Source organism: Scatophagus argus, chromosome 7 (assembly GCF_020382885.2).
Source record: "Scatophagus argus isolate fScaArg1 chromosome 7, fScaArg1.pri, whole genome shotgun sequence".
Taxonomy (NCBI): domain Eukaryota; kingdom Metazoa; phylum Chordata; class Actinopteri; family Scatophagidae; genus Scatophagus; species Scatophagus argus.
In genome coordinates, this window is record NC_058499.1 from 22,764,345 (window position 1) to 22,786,040 (window position 21,696).

The 21,696-nt window shown below is 39.9% G+C and overlaps 1 protein-coding gene across 5 annotated transcripts in view; it reads right to left on the bottom strand.

Moving 5' to 3' along the window:
* Positions 1-1,282: 1,282 nt before the first annotated feature.
* ranbp10 (RAN binding protein 10) overlaps positions 1,283-21,696 on the bottom strand; it is a 32,163-nt gene continuing 11,749 nt past the window's right edge. The window contains exons 3-16 of one of the 5 annotated variants that reach the window (XR_006843798.1): positions 19,849-19,901; positions 12,633-12,800; positions 12,471-12,493; positions 10,919-11,103; positions 10,130-10,242; positions 9,177-9,285; positions 8,879-9,027; positions 8,545-8,761; positions 7,296-7,435; positions 6,842-6,993; positions 5,756-5,867; positions 5,120-5,261; positions 3,792-3,893; positions 1,283-3,684 (exon numbers count right to left, since the gene is read on the bottom strand). Coding sequence is in view for 3 of the 5 variants with exons in the window: in XM_046393838.1 (XP_046249794.1) it covers positions 5,131-5,261; positions 5,756-5,867; positions 6,842-6,993; positions 7,296-7,435; positions 8,545-8,761; positions 8,879-9,027; positions 9,177-9,285; positions 10,130-10,242; positions 10,919-11,103; positions 12,471-12,493; positions 12,633-12,800; positions 19,849-19,901 (1,552 nt within the window). In the remaining 2 variants the exon portion in view is untranslated. Of the gene's footprint in view, positions 3,997-5,119; positions 5,262-5,755; positions 5,868-6,841; positions 6,994-7,295; positions 7,436-8,544; positions 8,762-8,878; positions 9,028-9,176; positions 9,286-10,129; positions 10,243-10,918; positions 11,104-12,470; positions 12,494-12,632; positions 12,801-19,848; positions 19,902-21,696 lie in introns of all 5 variants that reach the window. The other 4 variants (XR_006843797.1, XM_046393839.1, XM_046393838.1 and 1 more) reach the window with 4 other exon arrangements.

Genomic DNA, 21,696 nt, shown 5'->3' on the forward strand with positions numbered 1-21,696 from the left:
AAAAAAAAAAATTGCATCTGTAGATGCCTCTGCTGGTTAAGTATTTCCTAGTTTCCATCTGCCCTCTGCTGTCCATCCACTGTAAAACAGATAGGTGGCACACACGAGCTTTAACAGATGACTTAGTGTTCCATTTGGAAAACGCCTGTAGCATATAAAAAACGAACGGCTGTGATCTCTGTGGTGGAGTCATGACACAAGATGTCTGCTGTTTGCTGCACTACGACAGGCAGACTTTATACCAGCGCAGTTAACATCAGTTTAACTTTATTATCATACAGTGATGTCTTACGGCCACGAGTAAATAGCTCACACGAACAGCTACCCGGCAACAGGCCTGTCACAAATACGTGACATTGTATCATACTCATGAGTAACACATTAAAATGCAAAAGATGTGAGTCACCCAGCGCTATTCTTTATTCATGCGGGCCTTGTGGGAATTTACTCTAATGGGCCTACAATATGATTCAGAGCTTGTCTACTGTATCTGTGTATATACTCCTTGATACAGGTACTTTACTTTGGGCTATAGTATGTGTCATGGAGGACTATTAACAAGTGCCCTTTTGGATGCACTTGAATTTCCCTCGGGATCAATAAAGTATCTATCTATCTATCACTTTTGGTAGATAAAACAGGACAAAATACACTCTAGGGAGCCCTTCCAGTGAAGAAAACATGATCATGTGCACTCTGGGTTGCCCATACAGGCTGCCCTAAATGCCAGAAAATTAGTTACCCTCCGTATACCTCTAAATGGTGATGCAGTTAATAGTTCCCTGTGTGTTTTTATTACTGAGGTCTGGTTATAAGGAATCTGAGTCACATCACAAATCAATTTTCAGCTTATTTCGAGTTTTTAACTATTTCAGCAAAAACGCATCAACAACTTTCTGTGGACAGCCCCCCCCCTCCCCACTGCAAATAGCTGGAGCCCTATTTATTATTGCCAAAGCTCTACAACAGTAGAAGTTTGTTCATTATACAGCTGTGACTCAACACAAATAGCAGTTACTTACTCAGGTCATGAGTTTGACCATCATAACTTTTGATTTAATTCTCATTTTGTGGCAAACAGCAGTCCAAAGGCAGCTTTTCTAAGATGACAAATTATTAGATCAATGAAAACACACCAAATAAGAACAGGAGATCATATGCTTATGGATGTATTTTAATAAAAATAATTCTGTCAAAATTAAACAGAATACAATATTTCTTTTTTTTAAACATGTTTCCAGTACATTGTTATTTTTTTCAATTATCATTTTTCCTTTTTTTATATATCATTTTGAAGATTTAAAAGTCATGCTAAGTAGAGGGTAACTCAATGCACAATTGTTTTTTATTATTTTTCTTTTTTTGCTAAAACTCAAAAGTCAAAATATGAAATTAAAATTATGATCAAAGTCCATTGTGCACAGCGACGCCCAAATCCATTTATCTGGCCTCTCCAGAGGAAGTCCATGGGGCTCCAGAGGCCTCGGGCCCAGTTCCAAAACTGTTCACATCCATCCTTTCCTTAAAACAATCACTGATCACATCAGTGGCTATGTCTATGCAGGGATAAAAGGAAGGTGTGCGGCAACAGTGCTGAGACGCAGCCCAGGATCAAACACATAGGACAGCGGGAGACTCTTTTCCTACAGGTATGCAACAGAGGTTGTTCTTTCATGTGTGAGTGTGTCTTGTAACACAAGTCCTTTACAGCTGTAGAGGCAGATGTTGTGAGTGTGTGCTGTATGTGTGAGGATTAGAATAGTTACTACTATAGCACAAGGTCTAAAATAAAAAAAACCAAACACCTTGGTAAAAAGTTTGACCACATACCCTGTAGTAAACCCCACATTGCATACACACATCTCCAGTATTATATTTTTCCATATGTCTTTACCATAGACTTTAAATGCTCCTATAAAATGGAAATATACACTTCAGGGTGGATCCACAAGCCATCTGCCAGGTCACAACAAAGCAGTCAGACAATATTCAGTCTTTTCTATTTGGCAGAAGATAAGTGTGGTGTCAAGACAAAAGAATTAAAATGTCTCAGATAAACCTAAGGGATGAGGCAAAATAAGCTTGTTATGAGAGACCAAGGATTAAAGGATAAAATGTCAAAATTACATTTGTGTTTCTGAAAGAGGGTCCAACATGTAAAAGAGTCAGCAAGCTGTGAAAATATTGAATAAATGATCAAAACTCAGCTCGGGCCCACTGCCTGCCAGCCAACAGGAGTCAACAGGAGCCAGCAGAAGCAAGAACTACTGCCTTCAGCACAGAGGAACACACTCATTTTTCTCTTCTCAGAGTTGGAACATTTACAGAATCACAACACTGCTCAAGTAACTCTGCATTAATCAACACTACCATTAGCTGCTGCTGTTAACACTGGCTCCTCACTTTGAAGCTGACTTATAAATCCAGGCCCATGAGCCACAAAAAAAGGACTGCAAGTAGTATTTGGTTGTTTTATTACTACTGATGTGCCTCCAGAGCAACATTTGCTGAACAAGAGGCTACTTTGGAAATCTCATGGTGACCAGCAGCAAATCTTAACAATAAGAGGACCCGTCCTTCCCATCTTATCTTTTAATCAAGCAATTGTACACACTGGGAAACACTCGGGGACAAACCTGTAGTTTGGGGCTATATAACTAAACTGGACTTGACTATATGCTCCTGTCCAATAAGTGGTATGACACAGTCAAGTTAATGGGTGTGAGAGAAACGGAGGGGACAGAATGGGAAAAAAAGGCCTAAATTGAGAAAGAAAAACTGTGATTTAATTATCTAATTATCACTAAGAGCATCCTAAAATTAAAAACCTTCCTGGTTGGCAAATGATTTCACCTTAATTTGAAATTGTAATTGCACATGCACAGACCATATAAGGCTGTGAACAATGAAAAAAAAAAAAAAAGAAAGAAAGAAAAAGGAAAAGAAAAAAGACTGCAGTAATGAAATTGCCAGTAGCAACTTGACTTTGAGCCATACACACACACTGTGCTTGTTAGCCTTCGATACAGATTTTCTCTATGCTGGCATCAAGGTGACCATGGTAATAGTGTTAGGTTGGGTCCTGAGAGCGCAGCGGCAGCCAGAGCTGAGCTCTGCCCCCCTGTAGCAGCGTCACTGATTGGTCCATGCTGCGGTTGTCAGAGTATAAGTAAGGTTTCGACACCTCTAACATTCCCATTAAGTTCACCGCCCTCACCTCACGGTTACTGGCAGCGCCCCCCACTACACTCTGGTTTTTTTCACATGGGCGTTTATTTTGAGGGTGTGTCCCATTCTTTGCCTTCTAAACTGTGAGCTCAACATTACATTACTGACATGGAGCACTACCTTTTCTTTTCTGCTGTATTTGTTTACTATTGTACGGTATTAGCTTTAGCAGAGATAATGATCTGTTCCACACAGTCAGAGGTGTTTTTCATGCTGAGCACTGCTCGCCCTCCTGAACGTATTTCAAGACTAGAATGCATTCCATGTGGATACTTTGGGGGGGCAGGCAGGTAAAGGGCAGAGCTCAGACTCTGTCTGTCTTCTGTGTCTCATTAAAAATGATGTTATATACTTAAGATTTCATTCGAGGATCACCGTGACAACTAGATGCGGGTATTGTGAGCGATGGCATGGTGAACAACAACAATGTGAGTAGTAGGGATCATAATCCACCCACTAAAACAGAAGAAAAAATAAGAAGGGGAGTTACAATCTGTCGATTGAGCACAACAAAAAAAGAACTATAAAAACATGGCTAGATAAACAGAATAATAATTAATTACTTTAAATAGTGTCACACATTTCTTTATTTGATAATACTAAATTAAAAGGAAGCTTTCTTCTCTCCCTCTCCTCCGCTCCTCTGTCTGTGCCGCTGGCTCGGTCTGAAGGACAGCAAAACACACCAATCACACGCATGCGCTTTCCTCCGTCGCCATGACAACTACCTGCTGGACATGCCTTCTTTCAGTGCTACTTAACATTAACCTGTGGAGAGATGGGTAATACATGAATGTAACATGATGAAAACAGTTTGATTTATCTTCATGTAGAGTATTGACAGAACATACTGTTTTGGTCTTTTTGTTTTGTTTGGGAGTAACTGTCTTATAATTCAGACACTGTATGATTAATGTGTGTTAAAACCAAAATATTATTGTCAAATTCTGACATTTATCAACCTGACTGTCAGGCTAACTTTGCATCTTCAAGCCTCCTTAAGCTTTCAAAGTAAACCTACATTTTCCATAAATCATTTCAAATGCTTGTGTCAAAGCCTGACCCCAAAAACAAAAACAAAAAAGTCACAGATGATAACAGCCCTCTGGATTAGCTACAGTATTTTAGCTAACCGTAGAGGAATTTACTTTTGGATTCATGAAACTAGCTGAACAGCAGTTTTTGTTTGTTGTTTTACATGCGCAACACTGCGTGTCAGTGTCAACCCATGTTAGAGACGGAGTGGAAAACAAGACATTTGATATGCAAATAATCTCGCAATAGCCCAAAATCAACTGGGAGCCGGGCTGCAATCGAAGAGTCACCTCTGTGTGTTAGGTAACAGCACTAACCACCGCCACAAAGCATTAATATCTGTTTAAATTTGATCATGTAAAATAAAGGAGTAATAAGTTACGAGTGTCATTATTGCAGAGGATTAGCTAGTTTGGTGGGCTAGCAAGTTGCTCCAAAATTAAATCCTGGAAGTTCTAACATCTGAGTCACATAATAAAACAATTTTAATTCTTAACCAGGATTTAAAACCGTTTCATCACAAACGCATCACAACTGTGCACGCTGGTGCCCTTTTGATTTTTTTTTTTCTCCCTTGCCCCTAAGACAACCACCACTGACTCAGAGACAAGTGTTTGAAATGATTTATGTAAAATTCTGCTCTATCTGGAAAGCTTAGGAAGCACAGCCACTTGTGGCCACATGAAAAATGTTGGCATGGCCCATAATCAGAGCAATCACAATTTTGTGAAAGATCTAGACCGAAATAACAATGGGCTTTTCTCTTCTCTAACTAACCACTAACATTATGTACAGCATCAGTGTTGTCTGTGGTCATGGCCTTAATGCCTTCTACTGCATAAATTAATTTACTCACCTGAACCTGGGCTAGTGCAAAAAGTTGTCTACTCTGGCAAAGGAGCAGGAACCAGACCGGACTCGGGCCATGAGCTGAACACACTCTGTGGCCTGACCGAGTGCTAACATCAGCGGTGGCTGCTTAGGCAGATTTTGGGACTCTAGAGCAGGAAAAACACAATCAGGCAAGGGTACAACACACAAGTCACAGTGCACCATTATGTGTGGATATGAGAGAATCCATCTCAATTTTGATATCAAAGGTACAGTACTCTTCATATTTTTCATTTTCTGCCCAGTGCACTATTAAAAGACATCAGATGTTCTTCTCTCAGAGGATGTTTGTTACCTTCTTGTACAGACAGACACCTGTCAGATTAAGTTCTGCTTCCGCTCATTGACAAGAAACATAAGGGAACTTATCATACAAAACGTCTTGTCACATCCATGTCTGACACAGCAGTTCATTTCAAACAAGCTGTGAGGCCAAATATTTTGAAAATGGTTATATGTTTATGTGCAACTGGGGTAAAATATGAACAACAGGTAGACTATATATCTAAGGCAGGGATATTGCAGTTATAGCACAGAAACTGCAGCTGTGGTTTGAAGACATACATGTCAGCGTGACGGAGAGTTTGTGTCTGCTCTTTACCCAGTATGGCGCTGTTGAGTGCGGAGCAGAGGGATTCTCTCTGTGTAGGGTCTAACTGCTGACCCACGGGGCAGTTCCAGGGGTCTGAGTATGCTAGCAGACTGAATGCATCCTACACAGGCAGACAGACAGACAGAGGGGCTCATATCAATACAGCAGTGTAGTGCATATGATGACACACAGTACAGTTTAACCAGACAGCTCGACACCCATACTTACACAGAGTTATTAAAGATTACTCACTGTTAAATAAAAATTACTGAGACATTATTCACAATTCACTGAGTATTAACACCCGGTTTAGCAGTTTAGTACACGTTTTAGCCTCTTTCAGCTCCTGGTTTCCGCTCTCTATGCAGCTGTTTGCAACATGCAAACCTAGACTGTATCTACATGACATAATCATACAAAGATTTTAATAATCCTTACTTTTACATTTTCAGGCCAAAGAGCATGCTTCCTATGGGATAATAATGTTTTACTGTGTCAATAAATATACAGCATGTCAGGACTATGTTTTATCATATGGTCCTCCTGACACCTGGTGGTAAGGAATGATTTCACCCAACAACAGAAGGAAACGGTGAACAAGCAGGTCATTATGAAGTAAATGCGCAATTTGCGCATTTACAGGGGACTGTTTTGTTGTGATGGAGGTTTAGCTAGAATAAAATATGAGAAAACTGCCTGTCTTTAGCAGACAACTACAGACAAGCCCCTTGGCTGAACTGAACATTTACCTTTCTCATGCAGTTTCTACTGTTTTCCACAGACGCTATTGTTCTCTGGATGGCTGTTTATGAATCAGAGGACACAGCTTGCACTCCAAAGTCATTTAAGCCTTCTTGTGTGTACCCAAGAACTGAAGCCAGTAGTTGTAGGAGAGCTGAGACTCTATAAGCATTATGACAGCACATCCTCAATCAGGCATCACTCAAATTCCTGCAGCGTGTACGAAACGCTGCGACCAGGATTTTAAACTGGTGCCAGCAGAAGAAATCTCTTCAGCACAGTTCTGGCATGGCTTTAATCCGTTGCAGCACAGCTGTTGAGAGTGCATGCACGTGCGGGTGTGTGTGTGCGTACCTGTAACATCTTCTTATGTGTGGCGTTCTTGCCATACTCGCGGCACAGCTGTTCGTTGAGCGCCTGCAGTTCCCGTCCAAACTGGATCATCCTCTCTGTGGCTGCCTGGTTCCCTCCGCAAAGCTGTCTAGTATTACTACAACCCTCATCTTCTGGCAACAGGCAGGCAGGCAGGCACACACACACACACACACACACACACACACACACACACACACACACAGTAGAGTTAAACAACACAACTGAAAACACACTTTTAGAAGTTGAAGGTTAAAAAAAATAGGGGAAAAGCAAAAAAGCAACAGGCAAGGTGTACAACAAAGTACATAAAAATGAACCAAAATAAAGGAAAAGAATAGAAAAACAAAAAACACAGGGACATCCCTGGTGATGTTTATATGTCACAAATATTTAGATTTTAGATCCACACATCTCAAGGTGTGGGTGTGCGTACCTGTGACCCCATTGCCTATGCTGTTGTCGTCTGGCTGAAGAATTTCTTCGTGTTTGTATGTGCCATTCATGATCCGCGCTGAGGAGCCCTCAACAACCCCGTTGGTATAGTGCTCTGCTTCGATCTCCATCTCACTGTCACTGCGCCACATATGCACCCACGCACGCATGCATACACGCACACAAACACAAACGCACACACAAACCAGAAGCTGAAAATGATGTAAACATTTTTCTTTTAACACTGCCTCAACAGCTTAACTTGACACACAGGACAACAACCTGCAACCTAAACATGACTACAGACAGCACAGGTCAGAGGTGACTGAGCAAAGGGAATGACAACACGCAGTTACACGCAGCGATAGCTACGCCTCATCTCGTTTTGTATGGAAATTCTGGATCATCAGAGGTTAAATATAAACTCCAAATGGTGCCATGAAAAGTGCCACTTCCAACTTTGGACCTCACACAGATCTAGTGGACCACACATAACACATTTCTGAAGTTGAACTGGGAAAAAGTACCCCCTAGTGTCCAAGATCTGTAATGTTACTTATGTTACATTGAGTGTTTATAGTGCATTTTCTTTCCCTCATTTTAAAGTTAATGACACCTGTGTTACAGTGGATTCTTATTGGTTAAAATGGAACAGAACAGCTGCTGATTTCCTTCAATACATAATCCAGTGTTGTGTGTCAGTGCCGTATGGGGCTAGAACGGTGACAGTGAATTCCGGCACTGAAAACAAAACCTGAACTTAAAAAGCAAACACTGGCATTTAATTATTTGAACAGTGACAGAGGGCTGAAACTATACACCAGTGACACTGAAAAAAATGCTGACTGCGTGAAAAAAAAAAAAAGACACACATGAAGGAGAAAAAAGCAGATGACAGTCACTGAAAAACTCATCACTCAAAATCCAAAAAACTGCAACGTACAATGAAATATTTTCTTTTTGTCAGTGCCAATAGCACTTTTTCAAATACAAATGTTTCAATGCCATTGTCTCCTTTTTCAGTGCAGGTTTTGTTAGCAGCACCAAATTTTATTTTCAAAGTCCAAATCTTTCAGCCCCATAGAATCATAGATAGTGCTAATGATTTATTGATGATTAACTATGTTTTGTGACCGCTTTGATAAATAACAACAGAATACTGATAATGCTGAACCTAACTGCAGCACAAACCACAGCTGTACTTATCTGTAATATAAGCTCATCTGCCCTACAAGAAACTGTATTCCCACCTGGTCTCATGGGTGCTGTTGGCGCTGTGCGGCTGGCTCTTAGTGGAGTCGGAGGAGTTGGACTCGGAGTAGTTGACGGAAGAAGGGGAGGAGGAGGTGGAGGAGGAGGCGGAGGAGGACGCGCTGGGGTATTTGACGCCGCTGCTGCCAGTGCCACTGTGGCTTTTTGACTTGTTGGTGGGAGTCACCCCGTTACTGCAGGTTGGGCTGTCTGCTCCTGGGAGGAGGAAGACACAGACACACAGCTGTTTCTGGGAAGCAGTGACTGGGAATCTTTCTTTTTGGTGGCTGATTTTAGGCATTTCCATTCCTGAGCAAAAATGAGCGTGTGTACCTCCGGTGTGCAGGTGTGTGTTGCTGCCGCCGTGGCGGGGGCTGAGGATGGGTGAGCCAGGGTAACTGTCTTGGGATTTGGGTGAGCGAATGCTCAAGCAGCAAACCTCACTGTCTGTACCATTCACCATCTCCACGAACTGACGACACCTAAAAGGTATACTGGTGTAAGTGGTATTTGCCAGAAATCTACGCCTTTAAGCAAGCGGTACACGTATCTCGCTAAGAAAGTATGCAAACACTGTGTTACAGGTAAATTATTGTAAGAGCATATTAATCTTTAATATAAGCTGACTTACTTCAACATGAATAGTAGGTTTGGGTTGTGTTCTAACAGGCCGGGATAAAGCTGCTGTGTAGCTTCTATGGCTTCGCCCACCCGTCCTGCCAGCACCAGCTTCTGTATTCCTATTCGACAAAAGACACAGGGTGCTGTTTAAAGAGTATTGATAAAGAGAAACCATGCTTCCAGAGGAAACATTTGATAAAGGGAAGTGCAGCACTTATAGAGGCTATAGGTCACTAGGGACAAACAATACCCAGAGGATCTAATGCTGGACATCTTTTGTTTTGAACCAAGGGATCCTTACATATTTAGTCCAAATTCAACTTCTGATTTGGACAGCAGAAAGGTTTTATTTGATCATAAGAACTGTTTGCCTGTAAAAACATTAAGCATAATTAAGCATAATTAAACTTAAATGCAAATAGATAAATACAACATGTGTGACAAAAAGAGAGAAGCAAATAGTGATACCTGCAATATTTTCATCCAAGCTGCTTTACTTTTATTTTTATTGGCCATTTTCAGTTTCTTCTCTATAACTTGAGCTTTCAGTAAGAGAATTTCACTTTTTTCATTGCTAATTTGCTTTTTTTTTGCTTTAATTTAATTAGTTTTTTCAATTCCCTCCATTTAATTATGATGATTATGATTAATACCAGCACACAGGAAAGTGATAATCTTTTAAATCTTGATCTCCATAAACCATGGCGTTAAGGACAAAAACTTTCACAACACCACCAACACTTTCATCTTGTTTATATTTTCAAGCCTCCATCTTATTTGCTTTTATTATATGCTTTTATTGTGAAGCATATTGTAATATGGTTGGGCAACAGTTGCTACTACTGCTGTTATCATTAGTATTACTACTATTCAGCACTATTAAATAACTTAATAGTCTATGTAATATTTGCAACGAGTTAAATGAAAATGTGAAATCTTTGTGTGGTTGTGCTGTTCACTCACTTTGTCTGTTCTTTATAGATGACTGGTCCTCTTGTATCATGGTCTCTGTAGCTCTGGCAAAGGCTGTTGCGGTGGCACAGTACCCATGATGCACCAGATAGCTGGACACCATACTGGAGACAAAACAATATATTCGGTTTCTTGTGGAGAGTTTATGATCAAAAACAAATTAATCCACTTCCTCAAATGAACAAACCATCACCAGTTTGATTCACATAAAATAACATGGTTTAAAAAAATAATTAAAAAAACAGAGGTCGGGTGATATTTTATATTCATGCTGTCAACAAACACTTTCTGAAGTGCTGTCTGTGGTCCTCAGCTACAAGTCCACTGGTTCCCACTAAAGACATAAATCTACCAACAGGTCAAAAATGTTTAATAGTTAAATCTCCCAAAGCAACTGTGCACTGTAGTTTTTAACAAACATTATTCAAACAAGAGTAAATTGAGCAGTCATTGGAGACCATTTTCAGAAGTGGATTAATCTAGATTCAGTACTCTAGTGAGTAACTACAGCAGCATGACAGTGTATAAACTACAGAGTCAATGTTCATGGTTATAAGGAAACGTGTGGCTCACTAATGTCTTTTTTATACTTTTAGCACAACAGTGGAGCCCTATGGCACAGAGGAATAAGATATGACCTCTTGGATAAACACTCAAACTTGGTTACACCCCTAGTTGTGATTCTGTTGATTTTAGTTTTTGACCATAGAGAATATCACCATTAATATCCTTTAGGTGATGAGACCATAAATAAACACTGCCATAAAATCTTAATCTTACTTCTGCAGGACAGCCTGCCACTCCCCCAGCCTCTCTCCTATGGGGAAGCGAGCGATCATGCCATGGATCTTGGCCCGCCATTCACTCATGTAGTCCTCGATGTCGAAAACGAATGGCTGCTGGCCAAAGTTAGCATCTACGATCTCACCTGGAGTTTGAAGGCCCACAGTGGGATACAGGTTGGGCTGGAAGACATTAGAGATGAAACGTGGTAACTTATTTTAAAATGGTGTTAGCATTGTTTTGAGCAAAACATATATTTTCTTAAATGGAATGGCTTAAACCTTTATAGTTGTGTATTAGACTAATTATTACAATATAAAGTTATATAACCTTAAGCCAGTGATAAACTACTTGCTGGCCATTAGCTAATGGTGGCAGCAGGCTATTTATTCAACCTTGCTTGTGGAACTGGGACTCTAACCAGTGCTGTCAACCCAAAGTGCATATAAGAACATGTCCACATGGTTGTGGCAAGTCTCAGGCTAAAGCCATTGACAGGTGAAGTGAATAACATTAATCATATGTTGACAATGCAATGTTCTTAGGGGAAACTTTGGGTTCTGGCTATCATGTGGATATTCTTTGACACACACCACTCACACACCCACCTAAACATTGCAGACCAAATATAACCCCCCAACAGCTCTTCCTGTCAGCAGCAGCCTACCCTTAGCTGGACAATGTACCCCGTCACATTTTGAAAAAAGCCCTCCATCAAATCCCAACCTGATCGATAATCTGTTGGGTGCACCAAAATATGCCAAATTCACACTCTCACCTGGTGGGAAGGCATTTTCCAGCCTACTACCTATGTTACTGTCACCATAAAACTAAAATTAGATATGAACCTGCTTGGTCAATGTCCACTTATACATTATTACATAGGTTGTCAAATAGTATAGTAAGGACTTTATGTGTTTGGTATCATAATTTTAGCTTAAGCTCTCTCAGTGAAAGCAAAACAAAAGATGTAGGTAGCGTGGAATCATAGGAGTTGTTATCTACATTGTTAAACAATCACCATCGCAGATAGAGATCTATCTCATCATCTTCACACTGTGTTTAGTCACATTCATCGACTTCCTCACTCTGTGACTCTCTCCTGGAAGTTATAGCGACCAAATGAAATGCAACGTTAGCTTGAATACAATAAAAGATTTCTCTGTGTTTGACTATTGTTGGAAACATGTGGGATGATGTAAGAACACAACGGATCAAAAAGTATAACAAAGTTCAAGTCGTTTTTAGACCATCAAATATGGAAATGCTACATATTATACCTTTAACAAGTAGGAAAAAGTGTGACAAGTGTAATTAATTTAGGGTAATACTGTAACTTTTTCTACAAAAACAAATGAGGACAAAGTAGAGAATTTCCACAGCTTCCAAGCTGCTATAGACTAAAAAACTGAAGCAGAGATGGCGGTAGCTAAAATAAATAGGTATTTCAGTGAAAGTACGGAAACAGAAAGTAACAAAGCACTGGTAGAGTTTGGTATATCATGACAATTAAGCAGCAGTAATGTGATGCACATACAGTGATACTTACAGGGAGGTCTGTGAAGGCTACACCTGATGGATGAAAGGACAAAAAGTTTAAGTTCGAGTATGCATTATATCTTAAAGCTATAAAATAAGCAATAAAGAACAAACTATTCATTATTACATAACACAGTTACAATCAATTCACAATGAAAGCACGCTCACCCACCTAAACTAATGCCATTTTTGGTGTAAAAGCAAGTGTTGTTGATGAGGTTAACGCAGCACCCAATCACATCCCCTGTGGTGAACGTTGGGCCGTATGGTTGGCCGGTCCCGGAGGAGCAGAAGGAGTGGCCATCATCTCCATGGTAACCGTATGAGTGCTTGTCCCATCCTAAAATAGGACAAGGATTAGGATTAGTTTTGTCATTTTATACTTGACCCCTCCTGAAAAATGTGTTGTTAGTCAGACAGCGCTGAAAAAGGTTGATCAGTATTCATGTTGTTTAACAGCACCAGTATGCTTCCTGTTCAGTTTAGTACTGCAGCCATCAAGTGGGTGTTGCTCAGTGTAAACGGTCCCTGAATCCAGAGGAGCGTGTGAGGTGAAGTGACTTGCTGAGGTCACTCTTAACACTAGTCCCTGCCGAAGGAGGGGAGACACTTACTCATTGACTTCTGCTGCTGTTTCCTGTCTGACTCCCAATGCAGGGCAGGGCATTAAGATGTATGTGTGTGTGTGTGTGTGCGTGCAGACACACACACATCTAACCTAACCCTAACATCAATCTAACCTTAAAGCAAGTCTTCACCCTAATATTTAATGATTTATGTTGTGGGGACTTGCATTTTGTCCCCGTAAGGCTGGTCCTCACAATGTGACTGTGTGAACAGATTTTTGTCCCCACAACTACAGGAATATGCGTCCACACTCACACACACGCACTCTTCCTGACTCTTTGGCATGTGTTGCAGTGCTGTGGATGACCAGCAGGAGGATCTTGTCAATGTAAAGAAGAAAAAAAAAGAAACTGGTGAGTCACTGCCAACAGGAACCAGGAGGCACAGGGACAGAGGAGAGAATGTCATCGTTTGCTCATTAAGCTTGATAATTTCTTGTCCCTGCTGGTACTGATGCATGTGTACGCACTTGTGAGTTATTTATTCAGCCAGACTGTTAGTTTACTGCAGCTGTAGAGTAAAAGCCTCATTATTCCGTATATATTTAAGCTTATATGTTAATGCTTCATTTAAGTTTGTATTTTCTTAAAATTTCCTCAAGCAACCTGTCATTTAGTACAAGTGATAATAAAGACAGTTCGGAAATAAATACTGCCATGGTTAACTACTTTATTCACACCTGAGCTTTTTCTACTGTCACATGTCACAATGTCTTCCATGACAGAGGCCTACTGTTTAAATACCAGTTAATTAATTCCAGTTAATTGTTATTGTAACAATTAACTGGAATTGTTAGTGTAACCTGAAGCAGCAGTGCACAATCCTTTTTGGTTTGTGATTCCTTTAAGTGAAGCAGAACTGTGACTGTATTTGGGTCCCCTCATCAAAGGTTATGGGCTCAGTGATGACAGGAGAGTACATTTTTGAATTTATTGTTTCATTTGAAATATTTTTATAGGTCTAAACAAGGGTCAAGGTTCGTGATTGTATCGTCATTTCCATGTGCAAACACACTGAGATGAAATGCAGCACTCTGGGTTTGATTTCAGCAACAAAGCAAAACAGCAATAGTAATAATAATAATAATAAACAATAAAAGATAATAAAATAAAATAATAAACTGAATCTTGAATGAATCATAAAAATGATGGTATACCCTGAGAGGTATATTGCATTGATTGTAAACAGCAGTAGCAACAGTTAACAGGCTAAAGAACAGTTCTTATCTTTTTAAGGAATAGTTTGACATTTTGGAAAATTTTATTTTTCTCTTACTGAAAATTAGATAAGAAACTATCTTGTTGCCTGGCAGCCTTATTATGATGACAAGACTTCAGCAGGCCAGGAAGTAGTTACAGGATGTAACCAGCACCATCTACAAATATCTCTGAGATGTAATGTGTTAATTAGCTAACTTAAGAGGTGCTGCTTGGCAGATTTTTTTTAAACTTTTACTTTGTAAGAGCCAGGCTAGTAGTTACCCTTTGTTTCCAGTGGAGAAAAAGGGGGAAGCTATTAGACCTATGCTGAGCTAAACTAATCATTTCCTGCTTTTCGCTTCGTATTTACTGTACAGTACAGACACAACAGTATCTGTGTTCTCATTTAACCCTCAGTAAAAAGCAAATAATAATTCACCATCTGAGACCACGCAGATTTACCCCACAGGTCGGAAACCACTACATGAGGGGGTCAGTGTACAGCAGCTCAGCTGAACATACAACACCAAATAATTTGCCAGACAACCATATAATTCAACACACACACACACATATATATATATATATATATATATATAGTGAGAGAGAGAGAGCAAAGTTTACAATTATAAATGAACAAAGCATGACAATTTACTTAGTTTTAAATGGAGAAATTTTACCTATAATTACAATACATAGTTCTTTCTATGAAACTTGTTTAAATTACAGACCTGTAAAATAAAGCGTTACCATACATTAGAAGTTTATCAGTGTTCATATTTAGGTTTTCACAATGAAGCCCAATTAAATTTTACATAAACTACACAACAGTTAGGTCAGTTTAAGTAAAAATGTCATTCTTTTTTAGTTGATAAAACCTGAAATAACCACTTAAAAAAGAGAAAGAGGCCTTGAGTATCGCAGGTATCACAGAGCCAGAGGCAGAAGGAACCACAAGAAAAGCTTACAGTACAATTCGTTTTCGACCTCAAATAACCTTTATGCACAACACTCAAAAGAGGCCGTAATCAATCTATGCAGGTTCACATGCATCCATTATTCTGCTCATGCAAGAGAAATATATCATTATTAATATAACTAAATGAAATATAAATATATAATTGCCACATCATTATTGATCTGACATCAGGTAAATTGCTGTATGCTCCCCAAAGCTAAAATTCTAATTCTAACAGCAGAAAATGTATTTTAGAGGAGACTTTTGCTTTTTGTCCCTCTTTGAATATAACATCTCAAGCAAAGAAAAGTCACTCCAATCCAGTGGAGCTCAACCAGCTAATGTCTAGTAAAGCATACAGGCTGGATCAACTAAGATCAACAAAGACCTGACAAAAAGGCAGGACCTCTGAGGTCTGCAGCATAAGAGGGAACAACTTGTGGTAACATCTGAGATTCACTTGCAGTTATTTGGTTAACAAGCCTGTTGTGCCTAAAGTTTGACACTAATCCAGTTTTGCAAGAATTCTTCTTGCTGAACTGACCGGGCCGAAAAAGAGACCTGAACCCACTTCAGCTTGCTGCCATGCTGTCAGTGTCTCTCTTCAATCACAGCTTGTCTGTCGTTGCCAAAAAGCAAAGCGGGGTTAGTGAAAGTAGGTCGTGGGTGAGCTGAGATATTAGATGCGTACTTGCATATGTGTATGTGTGTGTTTGTGAGCACGTAATGAAGACCAAAATCAAATGTGTTTTGTGTTGATGCGTGATGATGTCTCTCATTTAGCTTGAGCGCATACTGTTGTCTGTCTCCATGCATTCTTTGTGCATATGTGTACTTTGTATGTGTGTGTGTGTGTGTGAGCAGAAAGGTATTAGATTAATCTGCTGACAGGGATATTGCCTCTAAAGCCAGGCTCACTGCTCCAACATGCTAATGAAATGGGCAGGCCTCCACAGCAGGATGAGACACAGAGTTCAGCAGTGGAGAACATTGTAATATTAAGGGACACACATATATATGAACAGAAATAAATGCATGGGTTCATCAGCACATATGGCACATGTGCAGATGGGCATAAAAGTGGAGACAGACACACAGGAGAATGGGGACAAACACAGAGAAGTACACTCGGAGACACAATCAGTCAGTCCAGGACACACACGGATAAATCCAGTTCGGGACAAACACACAGTGTCACATACACACTGAGTCAGAGTTAAGGCAATCAACAGTAATCTCTCTACCAGTGCTACAGACCATCTGTAGTGAAAACCTAGCAACCAAAAATATTTTCAAAACTAATGTGTGAGTAGGTTTGGAAAAAACGTCCATCCCTGCAACACTGTTCCACATCGTTCCAGCCTTTATGCGACATTTGACACATGTGAATCAAGAAAAGAGCAGGATGAATGATCTTTGTGTCTTTGTGTGTGTATCTAGAGTCTGCTGAACTGGCTGCCCTGATGTCCACAGCATTCCACAAACCTCGGCCACCAGACAGATCTTGACTAGTCAATAAGCAGGTCAAATGGCCCCAGTGAGTGAGTTGGAAGCCCCAGGACATGATTGGCTAGAACAGAGGGGTGGTCCAATTGACTGGGAGAGGCAAGGGGCTTTATGCAGGCCCTTGGCTGCTATATGGCTACTATGCTTCCTCCTTTGTGATCAGAGATCACTGAACCATTCACGGATATCACTGTGTGTATCGATGTGTGTGTTATATGTAGTGGGATGCGGTGGGCAGAGACTTGATGCCACAAGAGGAAAAATAAAACCAAACCAGTAAAAAGCAGAATATTCATTGTAGAAAAGTAGAAGAAAAAGAAAACAAAAAGAAAACCAGAGATATGTGGTCTGTGCTTTGAACTCATTTTCCAAATTCATTTTCAGTTCATATTAATAAATGACACAATCATGTGATTTGGTTTTGCCATTTTGCTTGCAAGTAACTTAGAGGGACTCAGTGAACAGTACATAGTAAGCATCTGTTTGTGTGGTTATTGTCAGACTGTCTTGTTTTTTTATTTAATTTTTATAGTAGCACCTTTGTTCTCAGAAACCCAGCAGTGACCATGGTCTGAATGCAACTTTACTCACACACGTAAACAAAGTCAGCTGGTCTCTAAACGTAATTCTGTGCACTTCAACACAGTCTGCTTTCTTTATTTTTGGGAATTAAGACTTTGCTTTAGCGGTTGTGTCTTGTTTTAAGATGCCTCTTAAAAAAGCCTACAAAAACACTTTCTTTAAAGGGAAATTCCATTCATTTTGCTTATCAAGTCTCATGATGAGTACAACTCAGTCTGTGTAAACAGTTGTATAAGATTATCTGTGGCTCTGGAGGAGTTTGGCCATAAATAAAACACCCTCATGATGTCAAAGTGATGTTGTTTGGGTTATCTCTGTTTTGGGGGTGGAGACAACAAACGCATACAAAGACGACTAGGTTACACAATGGGCTTCTGATTGTGAAAAATATGGGAAGTTACCGCAAAAGGAGTCCAGTGAAAGACTTTATTGGGTTGCATTGTGGGAAATGCAGAATGAACCAGCATTTCTGGTGCATAAAGCTGAGGCAGGTGAAATATTTAAGAAGTATGTGTTGTTATATCTGTAGAAAATCTCTTAACATACCAACAGCAACCAATAAATCAAATGCCCTGACAAAAAACAAACAAATAAATAAAAATTTAGTATCTGTGGCTGTCAAAGTCCTGTAATAGTCCAATCATTTCATTCAGCCATGAGTTAACTGATGGCCTACCAGCCGGTCTATCTACTCACACTCTAACTGTGGCCTCGTTGTGGCCCACATGTCCACATGTCGTCCAGAGTCTTCCACAGTGCTAGGTGGATTACATTACTAAAGCTGTTAGCAAGCTAACAGAGAAAGCGCAGTCAGAATTTCCCATCGGTAACATGCTAGCTGTGACAGCTGCGAGTACTACAAATAGTCATGTCTGTTGTTTTCATTCATCATGATATTGCAAAGCATATTTATATATATCATGTTTTTCACATGCACGCAAGCTGAAGAACGAGTGAGCCAATGTCGCAGCGTTCAGCAGATAACCCAGTAGCATAAAACACACATCCACAGCAGCGAGCAGTAAATGCTTAGCCGATCTGTTAACGCAAAAACACAGAAAAAGTGAGAGTCAGCCTTCCTCTGATGCACTGATTTTGAGCATTTATGAACGTGAAATACTGAATTGCTTGAATATGTTTTCAAATCTAACAATATTTTTAGCTTAGTTTTGGGCTTGCTGTAAACATAAGCTGTTAACAATCCAGCAGGCTTTGTAGTTGGTCATATCAGATTACGTGTGAAATTACACACTCTGTAACAAACAAAGTTCATTTTTGCATTATAAAATTGCTTGTGATGACAACCTCAGATACGTGGAACACATTCACAATAATGCCTTGTATTCAACAGTGCATATTCTATTCATTTATTTTGGTGTTGGCTCAGACTCAGGCCCAAAAATTATATTTTACATATAATACATTTTGAGCAACATGTCATTACAAAGTGAGAGCAATGTTTGTCTCAAGTCAGATTAGTCTGAGGTCAGATCGTAAACCCAAGTCAACATCATCTGTCACTGATCCATATAACTGCTCAGTGACATGTTCTGGCATGTTCTTTCTGCAGCTGTCAGACCGTTCAGACTGAATCCACAAACCTCATCCGATTACTATAGCAACGCCACACAGCCTCATCTTCTCCCATTTTCATCTCCAAATCTCATAAATGTTGGCACTTCTCCAGCTACTTTCACTTATCTGCAAAATCCATTTCTTGTCACTTTCTTCAATCCTTTCATCAACATTTATATCTTGCCTCCACAAATTCCACACATGGAAATATCATCCATTCACACCACTTCTCCTCACTACTCCAGCACCAAAAAGGATTCAAGGATTCAAGGAGCACTTAGTCATTGTTTTCAGCCTGAGTGAAAACAATGACTAAGTGCTGTTAATCAACCCTCTCCATTGTTTACATTGCTGAATGAGCAACCTCCATATTCTGTGATGTAAAGTAAAGCAACAACATGCTGTCAGTGCTTGATTGTAATCTGAGCCAATGTGTGTCAAAGGGCTGGAGCTGTGAGCCAATAAGTGATTAGAAAAGTTCAGGGTCAAGGTCTTTGGCTAGTTCCTACAGAGCTACGCAATTGTACTGTACAGAATGTCCGATGTTTAACCAAAATTGAATAAAAGAAGAGAGCACTGCAGAGTGGATTTCTTCTCAGCTTGCCAAAGCACTGGTCCAACCCGATAGCTTAGTGTTTCACATTCTGGCTCCGTCCCAGCAAGCCAATGTTATTACTGGCATGATGAAGTGCTTGCCATACATTTTGTTTATGTTGAGTAACCTTGGGAATCCTTATTTCACCCCATCTCACTGATTGCTCCGACCACAGACTCTGTCTCTCACTCTGCTGTTCTGCCATCCGCTCATCAACTTAATTCCGACGTCTACTCACCCATTCTGACATCTTCAAATTAATTTCAGTATCGATCTATCTAACAATCTCTGTGACCATCTTTTCCTCTACTGGTTATGTTAGGCTGATATCATTCACATTACTCACCAGGCAGTCTGTTCATGTTGACGCCCTGGGCAGACAGTCCAATACCCATGTACCTGTACACAACAAAAGAAGAAAAAAAAAAAGTAGTAAATTTTACACAGTACATAGCATGGATCTACCTTTAAACACATCTGTAATCCATCAAGAGTATCAACTTTGAAAAATATTTGTATTCATACACTATATAGACAAAAGTATTCAGATGCGATTCTTTATGGGGCCGTTTTCAGGTGTTGGGTTTGGCCCCTTACTTCCAGTGAAGGGGAATCATAACGCTTCAGCATGCCAAGACATTTTAGACAACGTTATGCTTCCAACTTTGTGGCAACAGTTTGGGGAAAGCCCTTTTCTATTCCTGCACGACTATGCTCCAGTGCACAAAGCAAAGTCCATAAAGACAAAAGGTTGGATGTGTTTGGTGTGGAAAAACCTGAATGTCCCACACGGAGTCCTGACCTCAACCCCATCCAACACCTTTGGGATGAACTGGAACGGGGACTGCAAGCCAGCCATATCTGTCCAACATCAGTGCTTAACAACACTATTGCTCTACCTCATGAATGGGCAAACGCTCCTAGAGAAACACTCCAAAATCTTGTGGAAAGCCTATTCAGAAGAGTGGAAGCTGTTTAGAATCAATGTCCTTAAAGTCCCTGTTGGTGTAATGGTCAGGTGCCCCATTACTTTTGTGTATGAGATAAGAAAAACCTTTATTAGTCCCACAGTGGGTATCAGAAAGAGGTAACATTGAACATATATTTTTGATGTACTTTCATGTCAAAAAATTGTGGACTACTTATGGCAGAGTCAACTATCTCCAAGGGAGAATCATAACATCAAAAGTGCCAGCCAGAGGTGAAGCTTAGGGGTCAACAGTGACATCATAAACACTTGGCACTGCCTGCTTTTCACGTAAGCCCAGCAGAAACCTTTATGCTCAATTGAACATCAGTATTGTCAGTTGAACTGTTTCAACAAGCTTGTGACACTGATGTCATCATTCAAATCTCAGCAATAAATTACTTCTTATTTAAGTTGAGGAGATGGCCTTATTCACAAGTTTCCGGCAATGACATCAAGGATGTAAGAGGAGGAAACTGGTGTTGCATCAGTCAACTGAAAGATTACGTTAAAGATGTTGTCCATTAAGTTGAACTATAAGTGGGACAAAAGCTGTGGAAATGGAAAGAAAGTCAGTATCATTTGACTTCAAGATTTCATTATTCAGTATACCATTCCAAAGTAAGACAAAGAGTCTACAGCCATTCTAGCATCTCTATGAGCCGTCCACAGACACAGTGCTTTGAACTAAATGCTAATATCAGTCAAAAATAAATAATAATAATCATAATAGTTTCGACCTGATAACGACAGTAACTTACAGTTATTACAGTCCATTCTGAAGCTGTCTGTGCCAAATTGTAATGCAACCCATTCATTAGTTACTAGGAACCATAAATATAATCAACACTGATCAACAGGCGTAATGAAAATATATAGTATGTTAACTGCTGATATGGGAAGTGCCTACCCAGAGGTCTTACGCTTAGACACCATTACCACAAATATGTTCAAAAACTGTGACACAGAAGAAGTCAGAGAACTGAGGCCATACTATTGACATTCTTTGGCTTCAGTGGTATAATTTGTAAATAAAAATGCGGTATCTCTCTGACATACAGCTTCTATCTGCACTGTAAGAATGAAAAGAATGTCCATTTAGCAGCGTCTGTGATGCACTATGTGATATTACTTCATGATGTTGCAACTTAAATGTGAATTCATGTTGTTAAGTCATGCGTTTGGTCCAATGAACAATCACTCTATGGAATGTACTGTTAAAATCAA